The sequence below is a fragment of the Nicotiana tabacum genome, chromosome 5 (genome assembly GCF_000715075.1).
Source record: "Nicotiana tabacum cultivar K326 chromosome 5, ASM71507v2, whole genome shotgun sequence".
NCBI lineage: Eukaryota > Viridiplantae > Streptophyta > Magnoliopsida > Solanales > Solanaceae > Nicotiana > Nicotiana tabacum.
The window spans coordinates 126748647-126776103 of record NC_134084.1 but is presented as its reverse complement, the minus strand read 5'-3'; the positions used below and the strand labels follow the sequence as shown (position 1 = coordinate 126776103).

Sequence of the window (27457 nt, the reverse complement as noted above, 5' to 3'; positions counted from 1 at the left end):
ACTGGATTTTACAAGCTATTTCAGCATGTGACTTCACATGTTGACTCTACTCCTGTGAACTCTTGCTCTTCAGTTGTTTCCTCTTTACCTGTAATCTCTACTACCGATACTGATGTCAATGACAATTCATTTGTAAATACCATGGTTACTTCAAATAAAGTGAATAATTCTGATGTTGTTTGGTATTATAGACTTGGACATATACCATTTTCCAAGATGAAGTTTATTTCTGATATTAATTGTGATTTGTCTTCTAAACAGTCCTTCACATGCCCTATTTGTCCATTAGCAAGACAAACTAGGCTTCCTTTTCATGATAGTTATATTCAGTCCACTCATTCCTTTCAGCTTGTTCACATAGATACTTGGGGTCCTTACTCCACCCATACTCACTCTGGTGCTAAGTATTTCATTACTATAGTAGATGACTACACTAGGTCTACCTGGACATATCTATTGGGGGCTAAAAGCAATGCTTTTGACCTATTGAAGGCCTTCATTTCCATGGTTGAAACACAATTTCAAACTAGAGTCCAGACTGTAAGGAGTGACAATGCTTTAGAATTAGGTTCTTCTTCTTCTGGGGCCCTTTTCTTTTCTGAAAAAGGTATTATTCATCAAACCTCTTTCCCACACACTCCACAACAAAATGGTATGAGAGAAAACATAGACACTTGCTAGAAACTACCAGGGCTTTTTTGTTTCAGTCTCATCTTCCTATAAAATTCAGGGAAGATTATCTCCTTACTACCACCTATTTGATAAACAGATTCCCTTCCCCCCTTCTAAAAAACAAGTGTCCCTATGAATTACTCTTTGGCAAGGCCCCCACATATTTCCATCTTAGAACTTTTGGTTTCCTGTGCGACTCCACCATGCCTAAAGTCCATAGAGATAAATTTCATCCAAGATCTATCCCATGTGTTTTTCTAGGCTACCCTTTTGCCAAAAAGGGCTACAAACTTTACAATCTCACCACTAAGTCTTGTTTGTCTCCAGGGATGTAATTTTTCATGAAAACATTTTTCCCTTTCTTAAACATTCTCCTTCACCATCCCCTGCCTTGCCTTCTCCTCTCTCTCCTGATCACTTTTCTTATGACTCAACTTCCTCTATACCTACTTCTATTTCTGGTCATTCTTCCCCACCTATCCCTCCTGATCCAACTACTTCTCCATCTCCCTCTATCCATATACCTTCCTCTTCTGTTTTAACTCCAGCTCTTTCCTCTGATATTTCAGCTTCTACTTTACCCTCTCCTACTCCTGTTTCTTCTGCTCCATCATTTGATCCCCCTCCTCTTAGAAGGTCTAGTAGACCTCATTCTGTCCCTGCCTATCTTCAGGACTTTGTATGTTCAACACTTCCTACTTCCCTTTTTGCCCTTATTTCTTCTAGCTCTGAGTCTCTATCATTCAATGCAACCACTTCACAGCTCCATATTTCTGAGCCTTACACTTACTCACAGGTTGTTGTTGTCCCTAAGTGGCAGGAGTGAGAAAGGAGTTTGAGGCTTTGGAGGCTAATAGAACTTGAGATATTGTTGAGTTACCCCTGGTAAAAAGCCTATAGGCTGTAATTAGGTATACAAAGTAAAATATAAGGCTGATGGGACTCTAGAGAAGTATAAGGCCAGGTTAGTAGTTAGAGGTGATACTCAGGTTGAAGGGGTTAATTTTCATGAAATATTTTCCCCTGTTGTCAAAATGTCTACTGTGAAAACCCTAATTGTTGTGGCTGTCAAACAGCACTGGCCCTTGTTCCAGCTTGATGTTAATAATGCTTGCTTACATGGGGATCTTAATGAAGAGGTTTTCATGAAAGTACCTCCTGGTTTGTCTGTTTCTCCCTCTTCTTCTTCTTCTTCTTCTTCTTCTTCTTCTTCTTCTTCTTCTTCTTCTCCTCCTCCTTTGGTTTGTAAACTACTCAAATCCCTCTATGGTTTGAGATAGGCTTCCAGATAATGGTATGCAAAATCGTCTCAAGCTATTTGCTCTAGAGGATATTCTCATTCTTTGAATGACTACTCCCTATTCACTAGGGGTTCTGGTTCTTCCTTGGTTATTTTAGCTGTGTATGTGGATGACATTATTCTTACAGGCACTGATCTGTCTGAGATTTCATCTTTAAAGGGCTTTCTACATGAATAGTTCAGGATTAAGGACCTTGATTCCCTTAATTATTTTCTGGGTATTAAGGTGTTTTATTGTGATTCTGGTGTTCTTCTTCACCAAAAGAAGTTCATTCATGACTTGTTAGAGTCATTTGACTTTTCTGCCTCTTCAGTTGTTGTCTGTCTTCTTACTATCAATGAGAAACTACAGGCTTCTGTTGGTGATCCTTTGCCCAAGCCTAAAGAATATAGATGTTTAGTGGGCAAGTTAAATTTTTTAACCCACACTCGACCTGATATCAGTTTTGTCGTACAACACCTTAGCCAGTTCCTGCAAACCCCTCGTATTCCTCATATGTAGGCTGCCTTACATCTCTTGCGCTATTTGAAAGGGATTTCTGATTTTGGCTTGTTCTTCAGTCATTCTCCTGACCTTGCTTTAAGAGCCCATTGTGACAGTGATTGGGCTTCTTGTACTGATAGTAGAAGGTCTGTCACTGGTTTTTGTGTATTTTTGGGTGACTGTTTGGTGAGTTAGAAATCTAAGAAACAGCTTGCGGTCTCTCTTTCCTCTGCTGAAGTTGAATACAGGTCCATGAGTAAAGCTGCTGCTGAACTTACTTGGCTATCCAGATTATTGTTTGATTTTGGTTTTCCTTATTCTTCTCCTGTTTCTTTATACTGTGATAACCAGGCAGCATTGGATATTGCTCGCAACCCAGTTTTTCATGAGCGGACCAAATATATAGAGCTGGGCTGTCATTTTATCAGAAGCAAAATTGGTGATGGGCTGATCAGCTTGGCCCATATTTCTAGTGATGCTCAAGTTGCTAATATACTTACCAAGGCGCTTCCTGGACCTGCTCATCATTTTCATCTTCGCAAGTTGGGGGTTTTATCACTCTCCAACTTGAGGGGGTTGTTAGAATATTAGAAGACAAAGGTTGATGGTTATATTGTTTGGCCTATTATTATAATCAGATTTAGCAGTGGCCCATTCTAGTTTGTATTAGTTGTAATTGGGCCACCGGGTCAAGGGTCAAGGCCCACTATTTATGTTTATTACTTTTGATTCTTCTTTTGTACAGACTAACTAATTCATTTTGGACGTAATGAGAAAATATCGGATCATTTCCTCTTCTTCTCGAAACTTCTCTCAAGTGCAACATCCCATTCCCTAATCTTCATTTCTTCTCTAGATTTGCAACATCTAACATGTTGTTGTTGGTGGTGGTGGTGTAGTTATAAAAATAGTTCGTTTAGCTGCATGATAAATCAAAACTTATATTCTATATCTTGTTAAATGAAAACGTCAAAAGATTGACCGATGTCAATATTTTAATTTAATTTTTATACACAAAGAGTACAAAAAGAATTATTATTTGTTCATTCGAATGATAACTACAGATAAATTATGATAAGTTGCTATAACAGATTAAATTACATTATTAAGTTAAATCATTCAATTGTATCTCAATTTCTTTATTCATTGTTATTTTATTTTCTTTCCAGAAACTGCTAGTCCAGACATAGAACGTTTTCCTTCTGTGCATGGGAAATTCATAAAGAAATACGGAAGGAAAATCAAGAATCTTGCGTGGAATTTCACTAATCTTTAGAATTTTCAATTCGTTAGTGGATGGGAGTAAATCAGCAAGACTCCAATGGGATTGCACCACGTGCTTCAAAATCACCTCCTATTTAAAATAAGGCAGGTATTTCTAGACCTATTTTTTTATCTGAATAAATTTTAATATTGCTCTATCAGGTGACATAAGCAGGTGCTATATATCAAAGCTTGTTGTAGCATTAAATTTGATTGCGTAATGCTCTTTTTTGGGAAGATCGTGATCTCAGATGACTCCTGTTTTTATTAATGGTAAATTGGTCAAAAAGTTCTTCTTAATTATATCGTGCATACAATGGAATTCATTTCACAAAATCTCACCAATTTGTGTTAGTCTATGACATATGCAGAAAAGAAAGTAGATCTAGCAAAAGAAGAAAGATTTTTGGGAATTTTGTGTATTTATTTGTTTTTGTTTTTTGGCTTATGGCGTTGCTGGAGAGACGAACTAGGAATTATTTTTATTAAATATCGTCAAATATTTCTACATACGAAGGGGATAATGCCCTTGACTGTGATGTATTTTGTTACGTTGCATATTACTTTATAAATTATAATATTATCGTTTGAACCAGAAGACCAGAAGCCACACGTAGGGTATGGGGTATATATGTTAACATTTAAATTTTAGCTTTCTAATCTTTAAGAATCTATTTATTTTCAGAAATAAATGTACAATGTTCAAAAGTTTGAGAAGAAATACAAAAGTAGGGGTGTTCAAACCGAACCGGAAAACCGCACCAAACCGAAAAATCAAACCAAACCGATTGAAAAACCCGACTAGGTTTGGTTTGACTTGATTTGGTATTGAGTAAAAAAAACCGAACCAAACCGACATTTAAATATATAAATTTTATTTATATTTTTAAGACTTTATAGTGAATTTTCTTTAGAAAATGTAGAAATATTTGGGATCCTCTCATGTATTAACCTTGAAAGCGTAAATTAACGAAAAATTATTGTTAGACGACTAAGAAAATAATTATCATGTGTTACTAAAAAAATTCTCCCATTAGAATATTTTAATAGGTCATATGTTTGTCAGTTTTTTTCTATATTTACTAAACATATATTCACTTATCAAAACTTTATCTATAATTTTAACAAAGTAAGATTGAAATAATATTCATGTAACAAAAAAAATCGAAAACCCGAAAAACCCGACAAAACCGAACCAATCCAAACCGATATAGTTGATTTAGTTTGGTTTTGATAAAAAACGAACCAATCCGGTCCATGTACACCTCTATACAAAAAGCTCATGTTTTTGCAAAATGTATGTGACTGGTTAAGATATTAAATATAGTAGATGTTGGAAGACAGAAATGCAAGAGGAGTTGTAATTTTTGCCATTTGAACGTGACTCGTCAACAAATTAAGATAATGCCAGAGCGAAAAAATAGATACTATGCAATACTGATGATTTTAATAGAATGTTTTTTTTAATTTTATTTTGGCAGTTATATATACACATTTTCACTCTTTCCCCCCCCGATTCTCGTCAAGTCAAGGAAATAATTTATTTACTGTTGTGAACTTAAATTTTGACATAAGTTACCCCAAGTCCTTGTTGCAAGAGGTGTAATGTTCAAAAGAATGTAGATAACTTTCTCATGTTGCAAAATTTACAGAGCATATAATGTTTATGCAGCCAAAACAGATTCTTTTTGCCTTTGCTTCACTTTCATGTATAAACCCTGCAACGGAACAAACAGACATAAGAATTTATAGGAGGAGGTGTTAACCAGTTTAGAACAAGAAGATAGCTCTCTTAGTCTTAGGTGAGAATCTTACGTTTGTCGTATGAATGGTTGCTCCAGTAGTCATGCTAATGTTTTGATCTGGAATCAACTCAAACGACAAGTTCTGCAAAAATATTGCAAGAGCAACTGTAGCTTCCAACAATGCAAATTGATCGCCAACACATTTTCGAGGCCCTCCACTAAATGGGATGAATCTGCAACAAGTAAATGCATGAATGACAATCTTCTACGATACTCAGACAAGCTGTGCATAAACTGAATGTAGAAAACTGCATAGAGTAATAATCTTCTACTCAGACAAGCTATTGGCTGAAATGAATACCTAAAGTCAGTGTTTGTTTCGTTTGGAACTGGACCTTCTAAGTCGAATCTTTCAGGATCAAATTCTTCTGCTCTTTCCCATACCTAAAATAAAGAGACAGCGAAGACAATTATTTTATGTATTTGTGCCTTTCAAAGGCAGGAACAGAACACTTCATTGGATAAAAAATGAGCCTTGAAATGTATTTCGCAACCAAAAAAAAAATTTAAATTAAATGGTGGGACAATATATAGGATCCAGTTCTGTTCCTTGAAACAGACCAGAAAGCTCCCTCCCAGTTGTAGGCTTAATTTAAGCAAAGCCAAAGTGGAAAAGGTGGATCCATATATCCACATAAACAGGCAATAAGGAATAGACAAATGATTGAAATAGTTGTTAGAGACCAAGTCAAACAGATGTCCTATAGCCCCATGAAGAAGAAGAAGAACCCATTTGCGGACAGGAATCATTCATACCAACTTGAAGAGTAAGCAGAAACAATTTCAAGGAAAATTTCCAAAAAAGCTCAATAACAGTAACAAGAAAGAGTGTAAAAGATAAAAAAAAGTTCTTAGATTTTACCTCTGAAGAATGATGAACGTTATATACCGAAATCATTATGTCTTGACCAGCATTGACCTTGTAATTTCCAGGGAGCACATCAGCTTCTAGAGCTCTTCTTATTAGAACCTAATAAAGAGAGTTCTCCATAAAATCAGGTTATAAGAAGATAATGCATAACGATAAAGTCCACAAGGAGAAGAGAAATTGACGAACTTACAGGTGGATGTGGATAAAGTCGGAGTGACTCAGTTATGCACCGTGTCAAGAACTTCAGATTCCTCATGTCTTCATAGGTCGGAGCGTGTCCTCCCAAAACTCTGTCAACTTCTTCATGTGCTTTTTTCAAGGAGGAAGGGTTCTGCATTAAGAACATAAAATGTGAGGGAACAACAGGTTTTTATAGTCTGCATAGTCTCCGTCACGCACCATGTTTTTATCGAATAGAAGATTATGAATTATTATAGAAATAAATATGCTCACAGGATCGACAATTTTTTTTAAAGAAAGACCAAAACATATCCAAAACGAAAACTAGAATGAAACAACTGGATTTCCACCTATATAGAGGTAAAAGGGCAACAAAACCTGTTAAGAATTCCTAAATAGCAGAATAATGGTTGACAGTGATGACAACATGATTAACATGCATTACCATAAGTGACATCATGCAAATGCGTTTTAGCTAAGAACATACGACTAAAACAATTCTCAGTAAGTTCTCCAAACAGTATTATTGTTCGGTAAGAAAAAGCTCTTCAAATGGCATTTCTTTTAGCTGCTGGGAGCACCATATTTCCCAGGCTTTTTTCTCTTTTTTAGATAAGTCACCATACATCACAGGCTCAGACATTTTTTCTTCAAATTCAACCTTTAAAATGATTTACTGTCCTGTGGACAGGAAGGAATTTTAGTTAACGTCAATGTCATGGAGACAGAACTCACAACAATTAGGTTGCCTTCAAATAGTTCCTCCTCTGACAACACACAGAAGAGTTGGGTAATTTTCTGACTGTACTTGTGGCAGTAAGTGCTTACCTCCATAAGAAACCATGAGCAACATGTTAAACGTAAAAGGGTCGAAAAGCTGAATTTAAGGTGGCGAATACATCTAGAATATGCACAAAAATATTTTAAAAGAAATGTAACTTTGCACTTCGCTGTGGCACAGTTTATTGCTGTCATTCAAGTTGGAAAAACATAAAATGTGTGATAAATTAAGAGGGAACTAAGGATTCAAGGATGAAGGTCAACTGGAGACACCTTACTCAGCAGGTATGACGTCCAAGTCAAAACTGAACCTGTGGTTTCATGCCCAGCAACTAGCATGGATAGAAGATCATCTCGAAGTTGTACACTTGAAACCTGAAATTCAGAAAGTTAGCATGCATAGAGAATTCATATTAAGCTATATCTGCAGTATTTTGTCTTTAAGAAGATATGTTATGATCAATCCTTTTCTCCAAAAAGAAGTAAACATGTCAATTGAATGATTGAAAGTCACATGGCAAGATTTGGATTTCGCTTATAGTTTTGGTTTGTTGAAACAATACTGATATACACCAATGGTCTTTATAAACCAAGGGCATTGCGTGTTGAATTAGAGAGACTGAAGCTCTGGTTTGAGGGAAATGCAATCAGATTGAATGGCCAAGTTTGTGAATAATGATTACTCCTCTGTTTCAATTTAGATGACACACTTTCTTTATTAGTCCGTTCCGAAAAGAATGACACATTTCTACAATTGGAAATAATTCAACTTTAAACTCTTCATTTTACCCATTTTACCCTTAATGAGAAGCTTTTATAACCACACAAATGTCATGGGCCTACAAAGCTTTTACCCCTTAAGCTTCTAAGACCACAAGTTTTAAAAGTCTTTTTTTTCTTAAACTCTGTGCTGAGTCAAACTACCTCATCTAAATTGAAATGGAGGGAGTATTTCATTGAAAACATCAAATCCTAATTGAAGTCTCTAACTCAAATGTTTAACGGATGTAAAATTAAGAAACTAGTTAGAAATGTGCAAGATTCATATTTACCCCCACCCACCCACACGCACATCCCAAACCAACCCCGCAGGAAAAAACCGGGGAGAAAAAAAAAAGGAAAAAGGGAAAAGTTAAAAAGTCGTAGCACTAAGACATGTCAAATTTGTATGAATCTCCTTCAAGAAACTATACATATTAGATACGCTAAGGATATAGGCACTAATTCAAGTTTATCATCATTGTATAAACAACCGGACTTGCACCTAATTCACTCATCAATTGATAATGGCAGCTAAGAAAGGAAGAGACGTCCTTCCTCTAAGAACCCTGCTCATTGGCACCAAGCGAGCAACCTGAGGACTCCCTTCTCAGTGGTGCCAGACTATGGAAGATGGAGTTTAGCTAAGTATAAGCTCAAGATGAGATTCTTGGCATCACACCAGTTTGAAACTTGGCGTCACCCAAAATGGGTAATTCTCATGTCCCAGGGCCATTTTGGATGTTTCTCAATATAGAAAGTTGTCAAATCCTATAGGATTGAGGAAGAAGTTTTCCAATAAGTCAATGAGCCACCATGTGATATTTTTATACGCATGCAATGTGCATCTTTAGTTGGCCGATCTACTAGAAAATCATATCATCAATATTAAGAATCATTCGAACTAATAATTCTTTATTTCAGCTGACTCAAAAATGTCAAAGAAAAGTAAACAAATGATATTTAGAAAAAGAGAAACAATGGAAGAACAACAATAGAGTTCTACAATCTGAACAAGAAACTACCATTGCTGGCTTCACTTGATTGTTCATCAACTACATTAACTCTGAATATAACAAAGCAACCAACAGTTATAAAGGCCAGAAGAAAATTTTGCTTTATCTTTATTCTGCTAGACTATACAAGGAAAAAGAAAAAAGAACATAGTCCTATAAGTATGTTGTATGGACTCTTTTATATATTGGTGGTGTTCGGGCCAACTTGCGTACACCTCGACTATTCCACAGGGTACCTGCTACCTCCCACTAGCACAGGTACCTAGTAACTTTGCCCACCAAGACTCGGGCAAATGGGAAGAAATCACCTAAGTAATTTGTGTCTGCTGAGATTTGAACCCTAGCTCTATGATTTTCACCACTTAATTGACTGTTAGGCCATACCCTTGGGAGCTATGACTATGACTCTGATTGCATGAATTCTTACAACAGTGGTACTAACTGTAGTTCACCTTAACATATCATAGATGATGCTATTTACCTAAATGAAGTTCAGTTTCAAAGAAGTTTTGTAATCCAAAACAGAAAGGAAATTCTATCAGTTATGTATCAAATGAGTTTAACTATTGGCCAACCTCCTCTCGGCTAGCAAGCAAAAATCGAAGGATGCTTGGATCTCTATCATTCACGTACTCATCCTCATTAATCCTCTCACCCTCAGATTCTACAATCTCTCTGCACTTTGCAATGAGCTCTTCAACAGTTTGCCTGATTAAAGAAACTGCATTTTCAGCCTTTATTTGTCGTGGGATGACCTTACATAAGACTTTGATCTACAAAAACATGGAAGCTCAGTCAAAATAATCAGATAGATTAACCTCGGCAAAAACCATTCAAGTATAGGAAGGACATGCCTGCCAATATGGCAACAGATCAGTTGAACGGAGTTCTGCTTCTTTTAACGCAGTGTAAACTGCTTCAATAACTGGACTGTCAGTAGTAAGGGAATCGAAGTTGTAATTGAAGAGTGCAAGACCAATAACATCAAGTGTTAGTTGAGAAAACTTTGCCTCCATATTTACTGCAGACCCAGAAATTGCGTCAGGTGTAAGTTTCTCCACCATTCTCTCAGCACATCTGCAAAAGACCCGATCAACTATTACTGACAAGTACTTCTTGTGAAGAGATGGAACCACAGCCCTTCGCCTTGCCTATATCAAATTAGGTTTAAGCTCAAAACAACACCATTGGTGGCCATAATATTGTTACACTAGGGTACTGTACTTTCCCTCTATTATAAAAACTAACTAAAAATCATCAATTACATTCATCAATAATAAACCATGGTTTACAGGAACTTCATATTACATTGTTTTATACCAAACTAGAGGTCACCATTGAATTTGACATTAAATTAGCTTTTCAGTACCCTAAAGTGTGCTTTGTCTTATGCCGTGTGTATCACAATTAAACTACCAACATGCAACAATTCAAACTAGCCAGAAAAGATGAATCCTTGGGACATCTAAATTTCATCAAGAAAATTAGCATTCACCAGACCGAGTCCAAATTCCACAGAAATAGAAGATGTAAACGTATTGACCCTAATTACCAAACTAATGTTTCATAAGAATTATCCTTTCATTTTAATCATCTACTAAAGATCTCTCATTTGTGTGGCACCAACTAAAAGGGAACTGTGTCTCACTGTCAAACTTGACCATGAGGTGCATGCTGCATAATTCAACAATATCCATTACTACGCCTCAATTCCTAACCACTTGCGCTGACTGTATGAATCCTCTATATTCATTCCATTCTATTTGGATCTACTGACAGATTTAGGCCATAATTGTTGGGTTCATCTGAACCCAGTAGTTGCAACATGGAATATAGATATAAATGTGAAAAAACACTAAAAAAATTTAACAAATAGTATTGAATTCTGAACCCATAATTTCAAAAGTATTATGTGTTCATTACTAAGAAATGTAAAAGTTGAACCTATCAAATTTTTGATAAATCTTGGACCCGCTTCTGTTTGGACCCATTTCATTCCAATGCAACTACAAAGGAAGCATAAAATTCAGCAACCTACGCCTCAATCCGAAACAAGTTGGATTAGCTATACCAATCCTCTATATCCATTTTGCTCTTCTTGGGCCTAACTCATTAGTCATTCCAATATATTTCATTTTATGCTGCATTATCCTTTATTCTCTTAAGAAAAATAAATAAATCTATATATATATATATATATATATACTAATATAAAAGTGGGAAGCTCCTTAGTTAAAGTTGAATTACCAAAATGTCATCGAAAATTATAAATTTCATTGATAAACACCAAGTGAGTGTCAAAGCAATATCTACAAAATGTGCATGCGAAGTGCATATTTCAACAACATGTACGCCTCAATGCCAAACTAGTTGGAGTACGCTATATAAATCAAATATATCCACTGTGCTCAATTTGGGCCCATTTCATTCCAAAACCAATCAAGTTGCATAATTAACAAAACAAAATAAAGGAAAGCAAAATTACCGTCCAAAGAGGACCTTCAGCAATGGCAAAACCAGAACCAAACAAAAACTCAGACACTTCAGCTACAAGCCCTTTACCATACTTTCCATAATTCTTCAAAACGTGCTTAGCAATAGCAGGATCACTAACAATTACAAAATTCCTCGGCCCAGCAGCAAGTCGATAAATGGGTCCATACTGATTCATCCATTTAAACAATGGAAGAAAAAGAGCCCCACCTAATAGTTCAGAAACATCCTCAAGCTGAGCACTTGCAATGGGTATATTAGAATCATCATTTTGGCCCAAAGTAAGTGAGCTGGTTAGTTTTGTTAACCAATCTGGACTGACCCATGAACTGGGCTTTGTAGAAGGTGGTTTCTTGTTGTCTATGGAAGATTTAATGGAAAGTGAATGGCATGGAAGTGGGCCCAGATGGGTGGTTCGGTGGTGGTGGGTGGTGGGGTGAGTGAGAAGAGAGAAAGAGGAGAGAGTGAGTGAAAATGGCATTTGTGGTGGTGAAGCTCAGAGATATGTAGTGGAATGAATATCAGACATTCATCTGTTATAGAAAAATCTGTTATCCACGTTATCAGATGATGAATAGGAGTATCTAATTACTATTTGGTTTTTCTTTTATTTTTATTAAGTGATTTAGCTATACTTTAATTTCAAATAAGTGGAATCGGTTATACGAATTTTCATCAATCACATTTTCTTACTCAAATTCAGCTTTGATTAAAAATATAAAAATTATTAGATGTTATTTGATAATATTTAAAAATAGTAAAATAATCTATATCTATATATTTATCTATATTATTATAAAAGCATGAATACAATGTCGGTTTACAAAAATAACCTTATAATATTAAGCATAATAACTCGTAATAAAAGGATATAACCGAAATTCTAGATATTAGTCTTATAATCATATTAGTTTTAGATTACTACTCACACTAGCATCAAATTAAATGTAAAAGGACTTGTCGTTAATTTTGTGAGTAAAGTTTAACAATGAATTTAACCCATTTACTTATCTACGTGATAATATTTACAATTTGGTTCCAACAATGATAGAGGAACAAATTTTGAGTCCGGATTTATTTATAACTCTATATTTATTAATCAGAAGGACTCATAGGAAAAGGACAATACTGCAATAACCTATTTTTTGGACTACAATACCTTCTATACTAATTTTTAATATTTAAAATTCATAAAATCTTGTCTATAAAATTCTTATTAAAAATATGTAGAAAAGTTTAATAAAATCAATTTCATAAGAATCCTCCGTATGGCAATACGTTACCATTACATAATATCCAATACGAAGAAAAACTAAAAGTAATATTAAATGGAATGTATAAAGAGTTGAAATTGAGAATAAAAAATTACCCCCACGATAATATATTTTTATATCATATTTGAACTATTTTCTTACTCAAATAATATTTTTTAATCAATTTTTCATGTAATATTGAAAAATACTCAATTATTAAACAACAACTAAGAAAATATTTAAGAATATAAATGTGTGAGAAAGAGAGAGAAAATGGTTGGTGAGAGTCAATACCGCTAATAATTCTACAAACATAAAAATCTATCAATGTTTCACTCTTTGAAAATAAAATTTATGGTGGATAAAATTATAATTAAGATTAAATATTCGAAACAAGAGATGAACTAATATTAAGATCTGAATCAACATAGAATAAATTATCTTTATGTTAAACCAAATAATTAAATCTTTTAATTAATTATTTAGCAAGAGAATCCAATTCAATTATTTTTTAAATTCATCATAAGAGTAAAATTCTTATTCAAGTTTAAAAAAAAACTTAGGGTACATAAATTTATTCCACAAAAAGAGCGTTGAACACAGAGTAAAAAGGTTAGTATATTATTAAGAATCAAAATGCTATACAAGTGTCTGAGGAAGCACAATCAAAGTTAAATCCTAAACAAGAACAAGTTTTCAAGACTATATTATAAAGAGTCGACTCTGGTATAACGAGATTATTGTTTGTAGATGCCTCCGGCGGAATCGAAATAATATTTCTATGTCATGTATTACTTGCAAATATCATATCAAGAGGCATGACACTATTAGCAATACTAGCAAGTGGTGTACCAACAACGATTTTATTGTGAGACCAACCACTTTAGATTCGATATACCACTTCAAACAATTTATATAATCATCACAAATATATCAAAGCAAAGTAATTGTGATAAATTTACAAGGAAAGCAAAATTGATAATATGGGATAAAACACTTATGGCTAAATGTCAAACGATTGAAATAATTGACCAGAATTCTAGAGATATATTGGATATTAATGAATCGTTTGGTGAAAATTAATAGTTTGGGAGGTGATTTCTGTCAAGTACTACCATTAGTTCCAAAATCGACAAAAGCAGAGACTGTAAAAGCTAGCTTGCCAATGTTATACTTCTGGCCTCAAACGAAAAAGATTCAATTGACAAGAAATATAAAGTAACAATAGATCCAGTATTCAGTGTCTTCTTGCTTCGTATCGAAAACGAAGAAAAACATTCAATAAAAGGTGATTTTGTTCTTCCTAAACACTTGGTTATCAATCCCAATAGTAATAGTGCATTTAATAAGAGAAATATTTCTATCATTAGATTAAAACCCAATTTGTGCAAATCGCATAATATAATTAAAAAGATATCCTAGCTAGCATAAATGAATATGTTGATCAACTAAATAAAAGGTTGATTGCAAAATGTTATAGTAAAAACAATATGTTTTTCAGTTTTTGACTCAATAGAAAATGATACCAATAATTACTACCCAGAAGAACACTTAAATACTTTAATATTAAACGACCTTCAACCATACATGTTTGTTGTCAAGTTTTTTATTTCTTACGTATGTTACTGTCACCGTATATATAATAGACTAAGTTAAAATTGATTTTCCATTGTATATAGGTTAATTTTGAAGAAAAATATGCTTGTCATGCTACTGAAAATCTTAGATACGGCGAGTAGCTTATGTAATAGCGCACAGATGGTATATAGAAGTTTTGACAATAACGTCAAACATGCAAAAATTATGATATTGGTTAATGTGTTTCTAAGTATATTCTTATCCCTGAATTCAACTTTCGTCTTCCGAAACTAAGGAATATCCTTTTAAATTTGTGTGAAAATAATTTTTAGTATGTTTATGTTTTGCAAATATAATAAATAAAGCACAAGGACAAACATCCTAAATATTGGACTATATTTACCATCATATGTTTTCTTGTACGAACAACTGTATGTTACAGTTTCAAGAGGGATATTAAGATCAACAACAAGAGTTCTGGTTAAGGCATAGCAACCAGCGCATTAGGAGGAAACATACACAAAAAAAATTGTCCACAAAGAAGTGTTCGTTAAGATATCATCACATTAAATACTTTTAAACTACAATATATAATTATCTAACTAACATAACAAAATTGATCATTTGTGTAAGTTTTGATAATGTCCTTTTATTTTAAATTCATGTATTATGCTAATGTAATAATATTTTTCGGCATTTGGATGATTGTTGTATTATTATATATAAAATTCTCTCATTAATTAAATTTTAGTGCTCCTTCATATAAATAAATATTTAAATCATCATGTGTAAGTCGCACGTTCATAGATACTAGTATTATTATAAAAGCACGAATATTGAAACGCTAAATGTTGAACGACAAAAATAACCTCAAAATATTGACTGACTTTTATACCCTTCACAATTGAATTATTTCTTTAAAAAAAATATGGGATAAAACAGTACTATCAAGTGCCTAAAATATAGGAGTTTGAAACCAACTAATACAAGAAAATTATAAAAACATAAAATAACGTGAATTTAAGTTATAGTTCCTAAAATATAGGAGTTTGTTACCAACTAATAAGAACTTCTTAAATGTCATTGGAAAAAAAAAAGAGAATTTCTTAAGCCATAATATAACATAATATTCCTATGCCATCCTAACAATATAATAAAGAAACAAAAAATTAGATTAAGCTTAAAAGCGGAGAATACATAATTAGCATCCTATTTTGTTCGTCTTCAAAATCAAGAGGTAATCTTTAATTATAATTCTATTTTCTATTGTTTAATATCAAAATTTATACTATATTAAAAGCACGAAGGCCCTTAGCGAAATGTCGTTCGCCTTTTTTATCCTTTAAAAATAGATTTCACATTGGATAAAATTATAAATTTAGATTACTTTCCTTATATTAGGACTTTAAAAATTAGAATTTTGACTATTAAATATTTTCCTTGTTTGAATTATGTATAAACTCCTAACTTTTAGGTATTTTAACGTCAATCCTCAAATTCATAAAGTACTAATTGCAAAACGTCAATTGCAACATTAATTGAATTGCCTATTCCAATTTGAAGTGCATTCTTAGTATGCATTAAGAGAAGACAATATTGGATTGTAATACAAAATATGAATGTATTAAGAGAAAATAGTTAATCTCAACGTAGATTCTGTATATGTTAGTTTGAAATCAAAAAAGATTGACTCGAGTTAGCAGCTAAATTTGATCTTTAATATCTCTTGGCATATGATAGGGGAAATTTTCTTATAATAATTGCAACATATATCACCTATATAAATAAATAATTCCTTGAACTTTTCTTACAACTCTTACCTCTTTTATCATATATGTTTTCATCATAAAAGCATGTGTTTTTGTGTTCTTCAACTTTGCAGTAATTAAATAGATATAGTGATAGATATATTCATATCTATTTCTATCTATTTATATTTATATTTTATTAAAATTATGAAGGCCTTATCGAAATATTGTTCACCTTTTTACCCTTAAAATTAAGATATTTATTATAAAAAATTGTAATTGTAAATAAATTATTGTCCTAATATTTAGGACTTGGAAATCAACTAGAATTTTGGTTATTGAATATTTCCTTATTGAATTAGGTAGGAAGTTCTAATATTTAGCAATCTGTAATCTATCTCTTTTTGAATAACTTAAGCCAAGTAACAATTTAAACAAGATTAACGCCTCTACTTACATATACAAAAAAATCTTGTGTTCAGCTTTATGGACGGGTTTTCCTCGTCTAAGTTAAATAAGAGAAACAAAAGTTAGTTTGATCTAATATTTGTTTCCGAAATTTTCATAACTATAATTACTTTAGGATATTTTAAAATTTAATCTCTTGTGGAAAACTCTGTCAATAAGAAAAATAGTCTAATTAAAGTATTGCTATACACATGATTTATATAATCAACATTTGCTAATTTAGAATTATTAACATTTAATTAGTTAATTGAATTCTTTTTAATGAAATTATTTATCTTTTTTTTTAAACTGAAATTATTTATCTTTTTAAACTCTCTATTATTGAAAATTTGACATTTATCAAAAACCATGAAGGTAATAATGATGACACAATATCATCTAATTTTTTATCCAACCATATCGTTGTCAACAATTTTCAGGTACTTAGTTTACAGAAATAAAAGGCCTTAGTTTACATAATACAAGGCTTGATTGTTGATATTATGTTTGATTTATATTATTTTAAAAAAATAAATTAAGCTACAAGCATATTAAACATGTGACTACAATAATATTTAAACTGTTACTAAACTAATATAGTTATCATTATCGTGGTAAATTCTTGAAATTTCAAAGCTAATTGGTAGTTCCATCAAGGACTGAAATGAATTTTGGATAGTCTTTAATTTTATTTGACCTTTGGGTGAACATGGTAAAGAAGAAGTTTTAGACTCTGCAAAAATAAATCTATTAATTTTTTTTTACACAAGAATAGGTTCATTTAGCTTACATATAATTTTGATAAACTGGGGATGACATATAAGATTTTTATGTACTTAAATTATCAAAAAAAAAAAAAAAACATCATCACCATATTGAAAACAGATCTATAAATACCAAAGATTAAAGAAAAAATAAAGAATCAGAATTGACGTGAAAAAAGAAGGATAAAAAAAATAGAGCATGTTTCTAATTTTTATCCATCTCTTTCCAATACTTGAAAAAAATCAAATAGTTTGTCAAAAATATCTTAACATCATTTTTATACATAAAACATTTATTTTAGAATCATGACATATTAATATCTGATCTATTTCCAAAAAAAATGGAAACTTTATCTTCATAAATTAGAATTAAGTTGAAAGTCATTTATTTATTTCTTTTACGGTAATTTCAAAAAGGCTTTATATGTCATGTATTACTAATACAACTAATTTAGTTTAATTCATCATCATGTTCAGAAGATATTGAGTTTAGCTACTGTATATGTTAATAAAATAGGATTTTTTTATCATTTAAACAAATATTTGCATTTATATTAATCAAAATTGTTATTTTTCAATATATATGTTTCTATTTTTATTAATTGATGCAATATCCACGTGCAACTCACGTACACTAAAACTAGTATTCTATAAATTTATGTAGGATTAAACAAGAATATGAGTAAATTATTATGTTTAGGCCATTAGATCCTTTTTCCCCAGACGTATGGCTTCAAAATCAAGAGGTAGTCTTAAATTATAATTTTATTTTCTATTTTTTTATAACAAATAGTCTATAAATTTATATTGGATTAAACAAAAATATGAGTAAATTATTATGATTAGGCCATTAGTTCCTTTTCCCCCAAATATGTATCCTTTTAATTCAAATATTGAATGACTTATATATATTCTTCTTCTTTTTTTAATCGATTATGAAATTCACACATATTTAGTAAAAAATAGTTTTAGAATATATATGTAAGTGAAAATTCATTACTTTTGATACACATTTTTTAATATTTGACACAAGATGCACGAACATAGAGACTATTATTATAAAAGCACGAATGTTCTACACTAAATATTGAACGACAAAAATATCCTTAAAATATTAGACGCCTATTATGCCCTTTCATAATTAAATTATATCTTAAACATTTATGCCTAAAAACGTAAAAGCAATCCAAATATTATAGAGTCCAAGTCAAGATACCATTCTTAGAGTCCAATTCGTAAAGGAAACGTGTTCGTCCATTCATTGTTTGAACGAAAATCAAATTATATATTCAATTTCTATAGTTTTGTACTATAACTATTAGACAAACGTAGACATATTTCAGTTCTTCTCTGCAGAACCTAAAATCACCACAAATAGCAATGTTTACCCGTCAGGTTATCAAAGTTAATTTATTACATAGCATAATCATAAATTTTGAATATACTTTCTCCCTAAGTGTTTGTTGCATTCTCGAAGTGATTTTAAATTTTTTAACATAACTCTCAAAATCTTCAGTTCCATTTTGTCTTTGGATTGTGTCCAAATTTTTTTAATGACTTGGTTTCGATAATATATACTATTAATTTTTTAAGGATTATTGAACTTCATACATATTTAATAACAAGTGACTTTAAATACTTATCGTAATAAAAATTTTATTATTTCAATACGCATTTTATAGTATTTGACACAAGATATTTCATAGCCATAACTTTATATTCTGTATATTAAAACAAATGTGTTTGTGATATAAGAATATATAATAATTGAAGCAAAATAACGTCGAACGCAAAAAGAAAAAAGAAGGGCCACAGAAGGCGTGAACTAAAGTCGAACGCTTAACATGTTAGACTTCCGTATACCTCAAGGCTTAACTGAAGTAAATTATCACTTCACAAATAATAGTAAATAATATTGTATTTTAAAGTGAGTTTTATAGCTTTAATCACATAACGTTGTGATTCTAAAATGTTTATTTTTTCCCTCCTATATAATTTTAAAATGTTTATTTTTTCCTTTATATATATATATTAAGGAATTGATTATTAAACATCCCACTAAAAATGTGGTTAACTGATATTACCCATTATTATTGAGCTAAAGAGAATAACGATATTTATTAGCATTTATAGTCTCTTTATCATGATAATGATCAAATATACCTAGAAAGGATGGCGTGAGAACCTATATCTATACCTAACAAAAGTCTAAATAAAAGACATTCTTTTATTGAGTTAGATAAATGTGATTAACGTTCAAGATTTTTCTCAGGAATTTGGATTTTTAATTTTTTTTATCATTCAGAACTTTTGTGAATAATATCAATGTAATTTTTCTAAAATTTGAATTTATTGATATGAAATACACGCGCAACGCACGTACTCTAAGATTAGTTATTAAAAAGTTAATTCGACTTTAAAAAATCACAAATCCTCTATTTACGACGTGATAGCTTTTTTGTTGACCAGAGAATAATGATCATTTCCCTTCCAAAGTGGGAAGTTTTATTTTATCATAATTTATAATTTTGATAGTTGAGTAAATTTTAATTTTAAATATGTGAAAGTTATTTATAGTTACATTATTTCATAATGTCGTTTCTTTCTTTGAAACATCCCAAAATAAAAAGGAGTATCCCAAAATAATTTGACGAAGGATCGCGAGAATACCATTTTCTTTCGAGAAGGTTTCCCGTTAGCTCTTTTAAATACTTTTTTATGTTGTGGACAAATATTGAATTTATTTGGTACTGTCCTTTTTTGTCTATATTTTCATTAATATTATGTTTATATTTTTCTGAGTCGAATGTCTATTGGAAACAGACTCTCTATCCTCACAAGATAGAGATAAGATCAGCGTATACATTACCCTCCCCAGATTCTACGTTGTGAGATAATACTTTATTAATGTTGTTGTCTTTGTCCTTTTTCAGTGGTGGTATTTCAGCGATTAAGCTACGATTTTTGTGCATCTGCTGAAGTGAATATGTTTAATTCTTTTATCGACTAATTTCTTATCTGTTTTCTTCTTTTAGTTGACGTATCCCCTCCGGTTCACTTTAATTATTTTTTGGTTGATTTTACCCATATTAAGGAATTCATCTTTTAGCATTAACTAACAATAAAATTAACCATAATAACTTTAATTTATTCATTAAAAATATAATAAATACTTCAAGACTCTTTATTCTAAGGGCAACTTTGAAAGAAAAAAAAAATTAATTCTTTCCTGATATCTAAGAAAATCAAATATTATAGACCACAAAAAAAACCAAAAAAGCAATTAAAGTGGACCAGAGGAAGTAATTTTCTGTTTTTGGGTGCACATAAGTTTATTCTCATTTTATGCTGATACTTTCTTCTTTTTTACTGCAGACAAGTTTTTCGATGCAGAATTTCGACACAGTTTCTAGATAGACTTTGATCATCTGTGATGCTAATCTTTATTTTCTGTTCAGTTCCTCCATAAAAATAATATAGTTGAAGAGGAGAAATATTCAAGTATTCAGACTATGCAATTGATGCTTTACAAACAATTTGTGTTCTTGGAATCAACAGCCACAACAAATAGCTGCAATCAATAAACTACAGCAACAGACAGCGGATCCTGTGCTCCCCTGAACCAATTACAGTAATACTAACAATAAAACCATTCAACAACACCCCCACACCCGGGAGATCCGAGATAAGATGAGATTGACCATTTTCTAACATATATACCACAATTAATCTAATATTTGTCTTATCTTATCAGAAAAATTTAATAGTCCTCTCTTATATCAAGCACACAGTGGAGGTCAAGCTGGCAGAAATCAATCACAATATTACATCTGAAGCAGTCTTTCGTATACACGTAGTTTTAGCAGCAAAGGCAGGCTCAGCTATAATATTCACACACATCATATTAAGCAACATTCAGCCAGTTACAGATGTCTTTGCAGCAAGGTGTGTGAGTGCACGTTTGTGGTAACTGTATCGCAGTTTTTTGTACTTCTGCACAAATGTTGTAAGATCAATTTCCCCATCAAGAAACTGTCTGTGTAGACTTTCAGATTCCTTGTCAGTCTTATTCATGGCATCTGTATCAAGAGTAACATCAGTTAGTTATGGTTTACGGTTCTTTCTTCGTCAGGTTAATATTGTTTCCTTATATAATAAGCTAGAAATCCATCGCCAAGTCGCCTAATTTACACCCACCATTGAAAACCACAAGGCAACTTTCAAATTGGTCTCTCAAGAATGGTTGATTGCTATAACCAATGTAAGTTCCTAAGCTCCTATCAGCCAGCTTTATTGCATATCAGATTATAAACTTCCAAGGTTAGAAAAAAGAAAATACTAGACACCTCAAATGGGAAAAATGTTTGTTGGTCTATACAGGTCACCCATGAATTTGTGAACCCCCCAGCCCTTGTCCCCAAAACTAGCACAACCAAAATGAACATAAGCATCTGAAAAGAAGGCGTAAGCAACTACGGTAAAAATTTAAATTGCAGAAAAAATTTGTCTCATTCCATAAAACTTATAACACTATGGCATGTTCCATTGCCAAATTAAGAACCAAAGAGTCCTATGAAAGCATTTAAAATCTCATTATTATAGTAAAAGGAAGGTCATATCAACACCAAATCTATTCCAGGTGATGACAGCTAACGGATGAAAATAACATGTTGACAATTCTTGATTCATGTCAACCTCGCTTATAGCTTCAATCACAACCAATAACGCAAAGACTTGGGTTCGTCAAGTCTTGTTGAAGAATAAATAATTGAGATTCAAGCAACAGATCCTTAAGATCGCTTTTGTATGGACAAAACGGTTTTATTGGAATATCGTAAATACTTGATGAAGAAGTGATTGAGAGAATTGAGTAAATTACAAGCAGTTAAATATGAAAGTGCATACTAGTTAAGGTAGAACAAGGTAACACCATTCGAGAAAGTAATATAAAAGAGCTAGAGTGTGAACGTTGTAGGATGGAGTCACCTAAACATCTGAGGCTACGGCTCGGTCTATACCAAGGATTCAATGTCTGGAGGACTGTGGGACACAGTTTTGGCAGCAAGTAATAATGCGTTGTGACATATAAAAGGCAAGTCTGTGTTATGATAGATTTTAGACAAAGGCAAATATATGACACTTAGTGAATTCGCTACTGACACTTGACTGTTCCCAGGAGCTTTAGCAGAAATCATTTAAGCAATTTGGCAGAACAGTAAAGTGTAAACTACAGAACATTAGAACTGTCATGCAGCAGCACCTGTTGGGTCAAGAAAGCTCCCAATGCATCAATCCTTACAATATATGTATATATAATTTTATATATATTCGTCTTTTATATTTCTTTTTGCTTTTTCATAACCGCGGTCTCCAAGGCAGCTTGCGCACTCTCGACTAATTCCACCGGGTACCTACTAGCTCCCACCAGCACAAACACCGGGTAACTCTGTCCACCAATGTTTGGAAAAATAAAATGAAATCACCTAAGTGTTTTTGCCTCCACTGAGATTTGAACCTGAGACCTCATGGTTCTGAACCCACTTCATTGGCCACACACTTGGGTGCTACTATTTCTATATTTAAAAATGATCCTTTCTTAAAAATTCAATATGATGCAGACTGAACTCCTAAGAGGCCCTTCACTTTGTTGAAATTGCAGCATTAAGACCATAGTTCCCCAAAACCAAAGATCTAATCTTGTTCTACTGATGTGTAAGTAACTACTTATAGTTTGCTCCAGTTGTTTTCTCCGTACAAAAGGAAACTCCTCCACCACCATCACCACCCCCAAACACCTGGGGCCCGCCCCACCAAAAAAATATATATTTCCAATTTTTACCTTGTAACCGATGGAGGAGTGATGCAGGAGAGTATAATTTCAAAAGCTCTTCTTTTCTCCTTTCCAGTTCATGCAGCTTTTCTTGAGCAGCAGCCAATTCAGTGGTGCGGATGATTCTGCACTGTAATCAGCAAAATAGGAAGGACACATAAAATCTCACAATCAATGCTTTGATGCTAAAAGGTCAAACTAGTCATTTAAAAAGTGTAAGTGAAAGTAACAGGGAGAAGTAATAAAAAGATTAAGTAATATCTCACCTGATTCCTAAGCTCCATTATCCGCGGTTCTTTCTCTAAATTCTCCCCTGCATAAAAAGTGAATTCAAAATCTATCTGGTTTACTGGATAGAAACATCTCAGCTACTAAGAAGTGACCCAAACTTACTAGCAAGCTGCAGAGTTTCATTCCGAAGCTCATCCCTGACCTGATTAGATAATTTATGGGGAAAAGGGTTAAATCCAATTGGAGAAATGAAGTAAAAAGAGATACTACCAGTTACAGCAAAATCTATATCAAGATGACTATTATTTGTAACAATTTTTGTCTCATATGTGTTAAGCGAGCAGGAGGACAAGAGGTACATAGAGGATCCATGGCTCATCGTGGCAAGAAAAGGAAGAAAGAACAAGAAATGCGTATTGATCATCCCAGTTTGCAAGTATTTTAGGATATTAAATTGCATGAGTGAGAAATTAGAGAAAACAAATAAAGCACAGTAGACAGAACTTCTACAGTAACTCTCAACCAGATTGTAAAATACTAGAACAACTCCGACGCATTGCGTCATCTTAAATTAAAAAATATGCCATTTATGGAAAAAACCCATACAAAAGTAGAACAACTAAATTCATATCATTTCCTATACTTGTCCCATAGATATACCCGCTGTCTGAAACCATTTTTCATTCAACCAGGTATATCGGATATTTTGTGGAGCATGATAAGAACAGATCAGATCAATCATGCATAACACGAACAATTCTCAACAAAGAAAACTTAACCTCTTACCTTATTCTGAGTTTTGACAGGCTCAAGTGAAAGTAAGAAGTTCTGATAAACATCGTCGCCAGATAGAAGCTTCCTTAGCTCATCAACACTGAAATTTTTAGCAAGACGGCAGATCAAGAATCAAACACTAAAAGTAGAAAGCAGAATGAAGGAAGACACCCAACCACTTCACTTAATTGTTTAATCACTACAAACAAGATATCTCTTCTTATCAATCCCAACTCCCCAGCATGAAAACGAAGAACTTCAGTCATGAATATTTTCTAAGACAGGATTATCTGCTGGCAAAAGAAATTTTGCATAAGTCAAAGTAAAATCTTACAGTTTATCTTGCGTCATTGTTAAAATATGAGCATTTGGTAACTTAACGGGTTCCATAAAACATTCAATCAATAGTTCACAGAAACTAATGGCAAAAAAGAAACTATATATGCCTACCAAGATGCATAGCGAGATCCTTCTCAGTATGAAGCAAACCTAAGGACAACTTCTACCAGAAAACGTGTATGGCATTTGGACTAGAAAACTGTTCCATTTTGAATAAGCATACATACTTAGCAAGATGCATATACGGGTGTTTCTCCCCTATCAGGCAAGCCTGAGAATCAACTCGTATGTTCCATCTTCTTGTTTTGTTTTCAAATTGTCTTCTTAAAGCCAAAATATCTGGAAATCAACTCCAATTTTTTCTAGAAAACCCACCTTATTAGTATCGATTGTCCATAATGTACTTTGCAGTTTTTAATAACGTCTAAAGGTTCTACAATCAAATAATAGAACCTGTACCGTCACAGCAGATTTAACTATATGCGCTCCAGTTCATCACAAACACTTGAATTTCATAAGACTCTGTAAGATAACAGGCCAAAATTCTTTTACAAAAGAATAATATTAAAAGTCTCTGTTCCAAGTGCACGATGGTAGAACTAGTGCTTCAAAGATTTATCAGGAGTTTACCGAATTATTTATTGGGATTAGAGAGCTGTATAATTATAATTTTGAGCTGGTTACATGACCGGTCTAGTTCCTAGTCATGAAAATTTGATGAGAATCAGAAGCTTCGTACAGAGAACAGTGTGCATACTTCATTATACTGGATACCATACCTCTTATCCTTTAAAGCATTAATAATGCATGCAGCCTCTGCAGGGGAAACGTGTGATGCTGAGCTTGGCCTATCTGTTGGTCTTTGGGCACCAAAGCTTCCTGAAGAGCTTGGACTAGGAGTTGCGGGACGGGAAGACCCGGGAGAGCTGCTTGCAGATGGTGCATACCATGGATCATTATTACCCTCCTGTGGACGTTGCTGAGCTTGTTGCCCTTGAGAACCCCTGCAGGAAATTAACATAAGGTACATTAGTTAAATATAACAAACTGATTTCATGCATCCTACTTAGTGAGAGCAAACCATGCCCATATGCAAGTCAATACAAGCTACTAAAATCTTATGGTAAAAAAGACATACAAAATTACATGCAAAAAATTTTCTGTTTTCTGAATGCTTAAGTGACTCAAGATGGAACAGGAAATGAATACAAGACACCACTAGCATTGTCTTACTAAATGCTCCGTTAGAAGGAGATAAAGGAGAAAATTGGAGTTCATCTCACTATACAGTAGTCATCACTAGCTTATGATCCTATTAACCAATTCCATATAGAAGTATAAGTTGCTACCTTAAAATAGAGGGACATCCAGGATTTAAACTTTATAGGTTCAGGATGCCACTGAACCCACTGAACATTTAAGTTACTATAACAACAAAAAACCAGTATATTACCACAGGTGGGGTCCGCGGAGGGTAGTGTGTACGCAGACCTTACATCTACCTAGCGAAGGTAGAGAGGCTGCTTCCAATAGACCCTCGGTCATCACTAGCTTATGATCCTATTAATCAATTCCATATAGAAGTATAAGTTGCTACCTTAAAACAGAGGGACATCTAGGATTTAAACTTTATAGGTTCAGGATGCCACTGAACCCACTGAACATTTAAGTTACTACAACAACAACAACAATAAAAAACGAGTATATTACCACAGGTGGGGTCCGCGGAGGGTAGTGTGTATGTAGACCTTACCTCTATCTAGTGAAGTATAGAGGTAGAGAGGCTGCTTCCAATAGACCCTCCATTTAAGTTACTGGGTTCAAAATCTAATATTTGTCCATATTTAGTAAATTTAACACATATATAGAATTTGAGTCAAAACTATTGGGTTCGATTAAACCGTAAGTAATAATGTACATCTGCCCCTGACCATAAAAGTCTGACATTATGAACCTCTATCCTATCCCTAACAACTACAACATCCTCATCGCTTCAACTCAAACTAGTTGAAGTTGACTCTATGAATCATCCGTATCTATTCCGCTCAAGTTGGGCACAAACTTAGTCAAATACTCTATCATCCATATTTTAAAACAAATTAAGGATTCTCTAAAACTAATGTTCTCTAAATCCTAAACTTATCCCTAAACTAATACACAACTCACGCCCTTCCCGGATTTAGTGTAAGTGTAAGAAATAAACGAATTATCAACGAATTAAGAAATATATCATCCGCCATACAAAAGGTAAAAGACAAATTTTCAAGAGATGAATTCCAGAAAGTAAGTAAAATGAACCCTATTCAACAATGAAAAACGATAATTAGAATTTTACAAGGGAATAATAAAAACGAAATAGAAATTGGTGATTAACAGAGAAATATTACCAGAATTGTTTGAACATGATTGGGATAATCAGCAGAAACAGGAAACTTAGCAGAGGAGATAGTATTTGCTTTTTCCTTTTTCTATTTGAAAACTTCAAAGAAACAGCGCATCAATTTTCAGAGATTGTGGGGTGTACAAAACAAAGTGGCAAACCGCACCGTCCCGATAATCCGAGTCTAACCAAGTTAAAAAATCCGATTATGGTTTGGTGTTGGAAAAAAAATTCGATCATAATTGTTTTGGTTTGGTTTTAACTAAAGAAAGTCAAACCGAAACCAAACCAACCCGACATTACATATATAGAAATTTTAGATATATTTAATATATAAATATAATTATTGTGATGTAATTTATAAATATTTCTTAAAAGATTTCATAATTTTATCTTTTGAGATATTATTTCAAGGTTGGACTTAGAACTTTTGAATGTTCCAATAAGTTTTATAGCCATTAACATTAGTAAATTAAATAATGCTAAAAAA

The 27457-nt window shown here is 32.8% G+C and overlaps 2 protein-coding genes across 2 annotated transcripts; both read right to left on the bottom strand.

The window, feature by feature from the left end:
• Nucleotides 1-5160: 5160 nt before the first annotated feature.
• On the bottom strand, nt 5161-12175 carry LOC107761917 (carotene epsilon-monooxygenase, chloroplastic-like). The gene is made up of 9 exons (XM_016580209.2): nt 11616-12175; nt 9985-10281; nt 9706-9903; nt 7629-7730; nt 6586-6726; nt 6387-6494; nt 5826-5908; nt 5535-5697; nt 5161-5437 (listed from the first exon to the last, which is right to left on the bottom strand). The coding sequence occupies exons 1-9, from the start codon at nt 12102-12104 to the stop codon at nt 5384-5386; spliced, it is 1635 nt and encodes a 544-aa protein (XP_016435695.2). The 5' UTR covers nt 12105-12175; the 3' UTR covers nt 5161-5383.
• Nucleotides 12176-20893: 8718 nt separating this feature from the next.
• Nucleotides 20894-27128, bottom strand: LOC107761916 (vacuolar protein-sorting-associated protein 37 homolog 1). Its single transcript, XM_016580208.2, has 7 exons — nt 26975-27128; nt 25367-25591; nt 24261-24348; nt 23637-23676; nt 23510-23556; nt 23253-23373; nt 20894-21492 (listed from the first exon to the last, which is right to left on the bottom strand). Exons 1-7 carry the CDS (start codon nt 26989-26991, stop codon nt 21329-21331), a joined length of 702 nt encoding a protein of 233 aa, XP_016435694.1. The 5' UTR covers nt 26992-27128; the 3' UTR covers nt 20894-21328.
• Between the last annotated feature and the right edge of the window lie 329 nt (nt 27129-27457).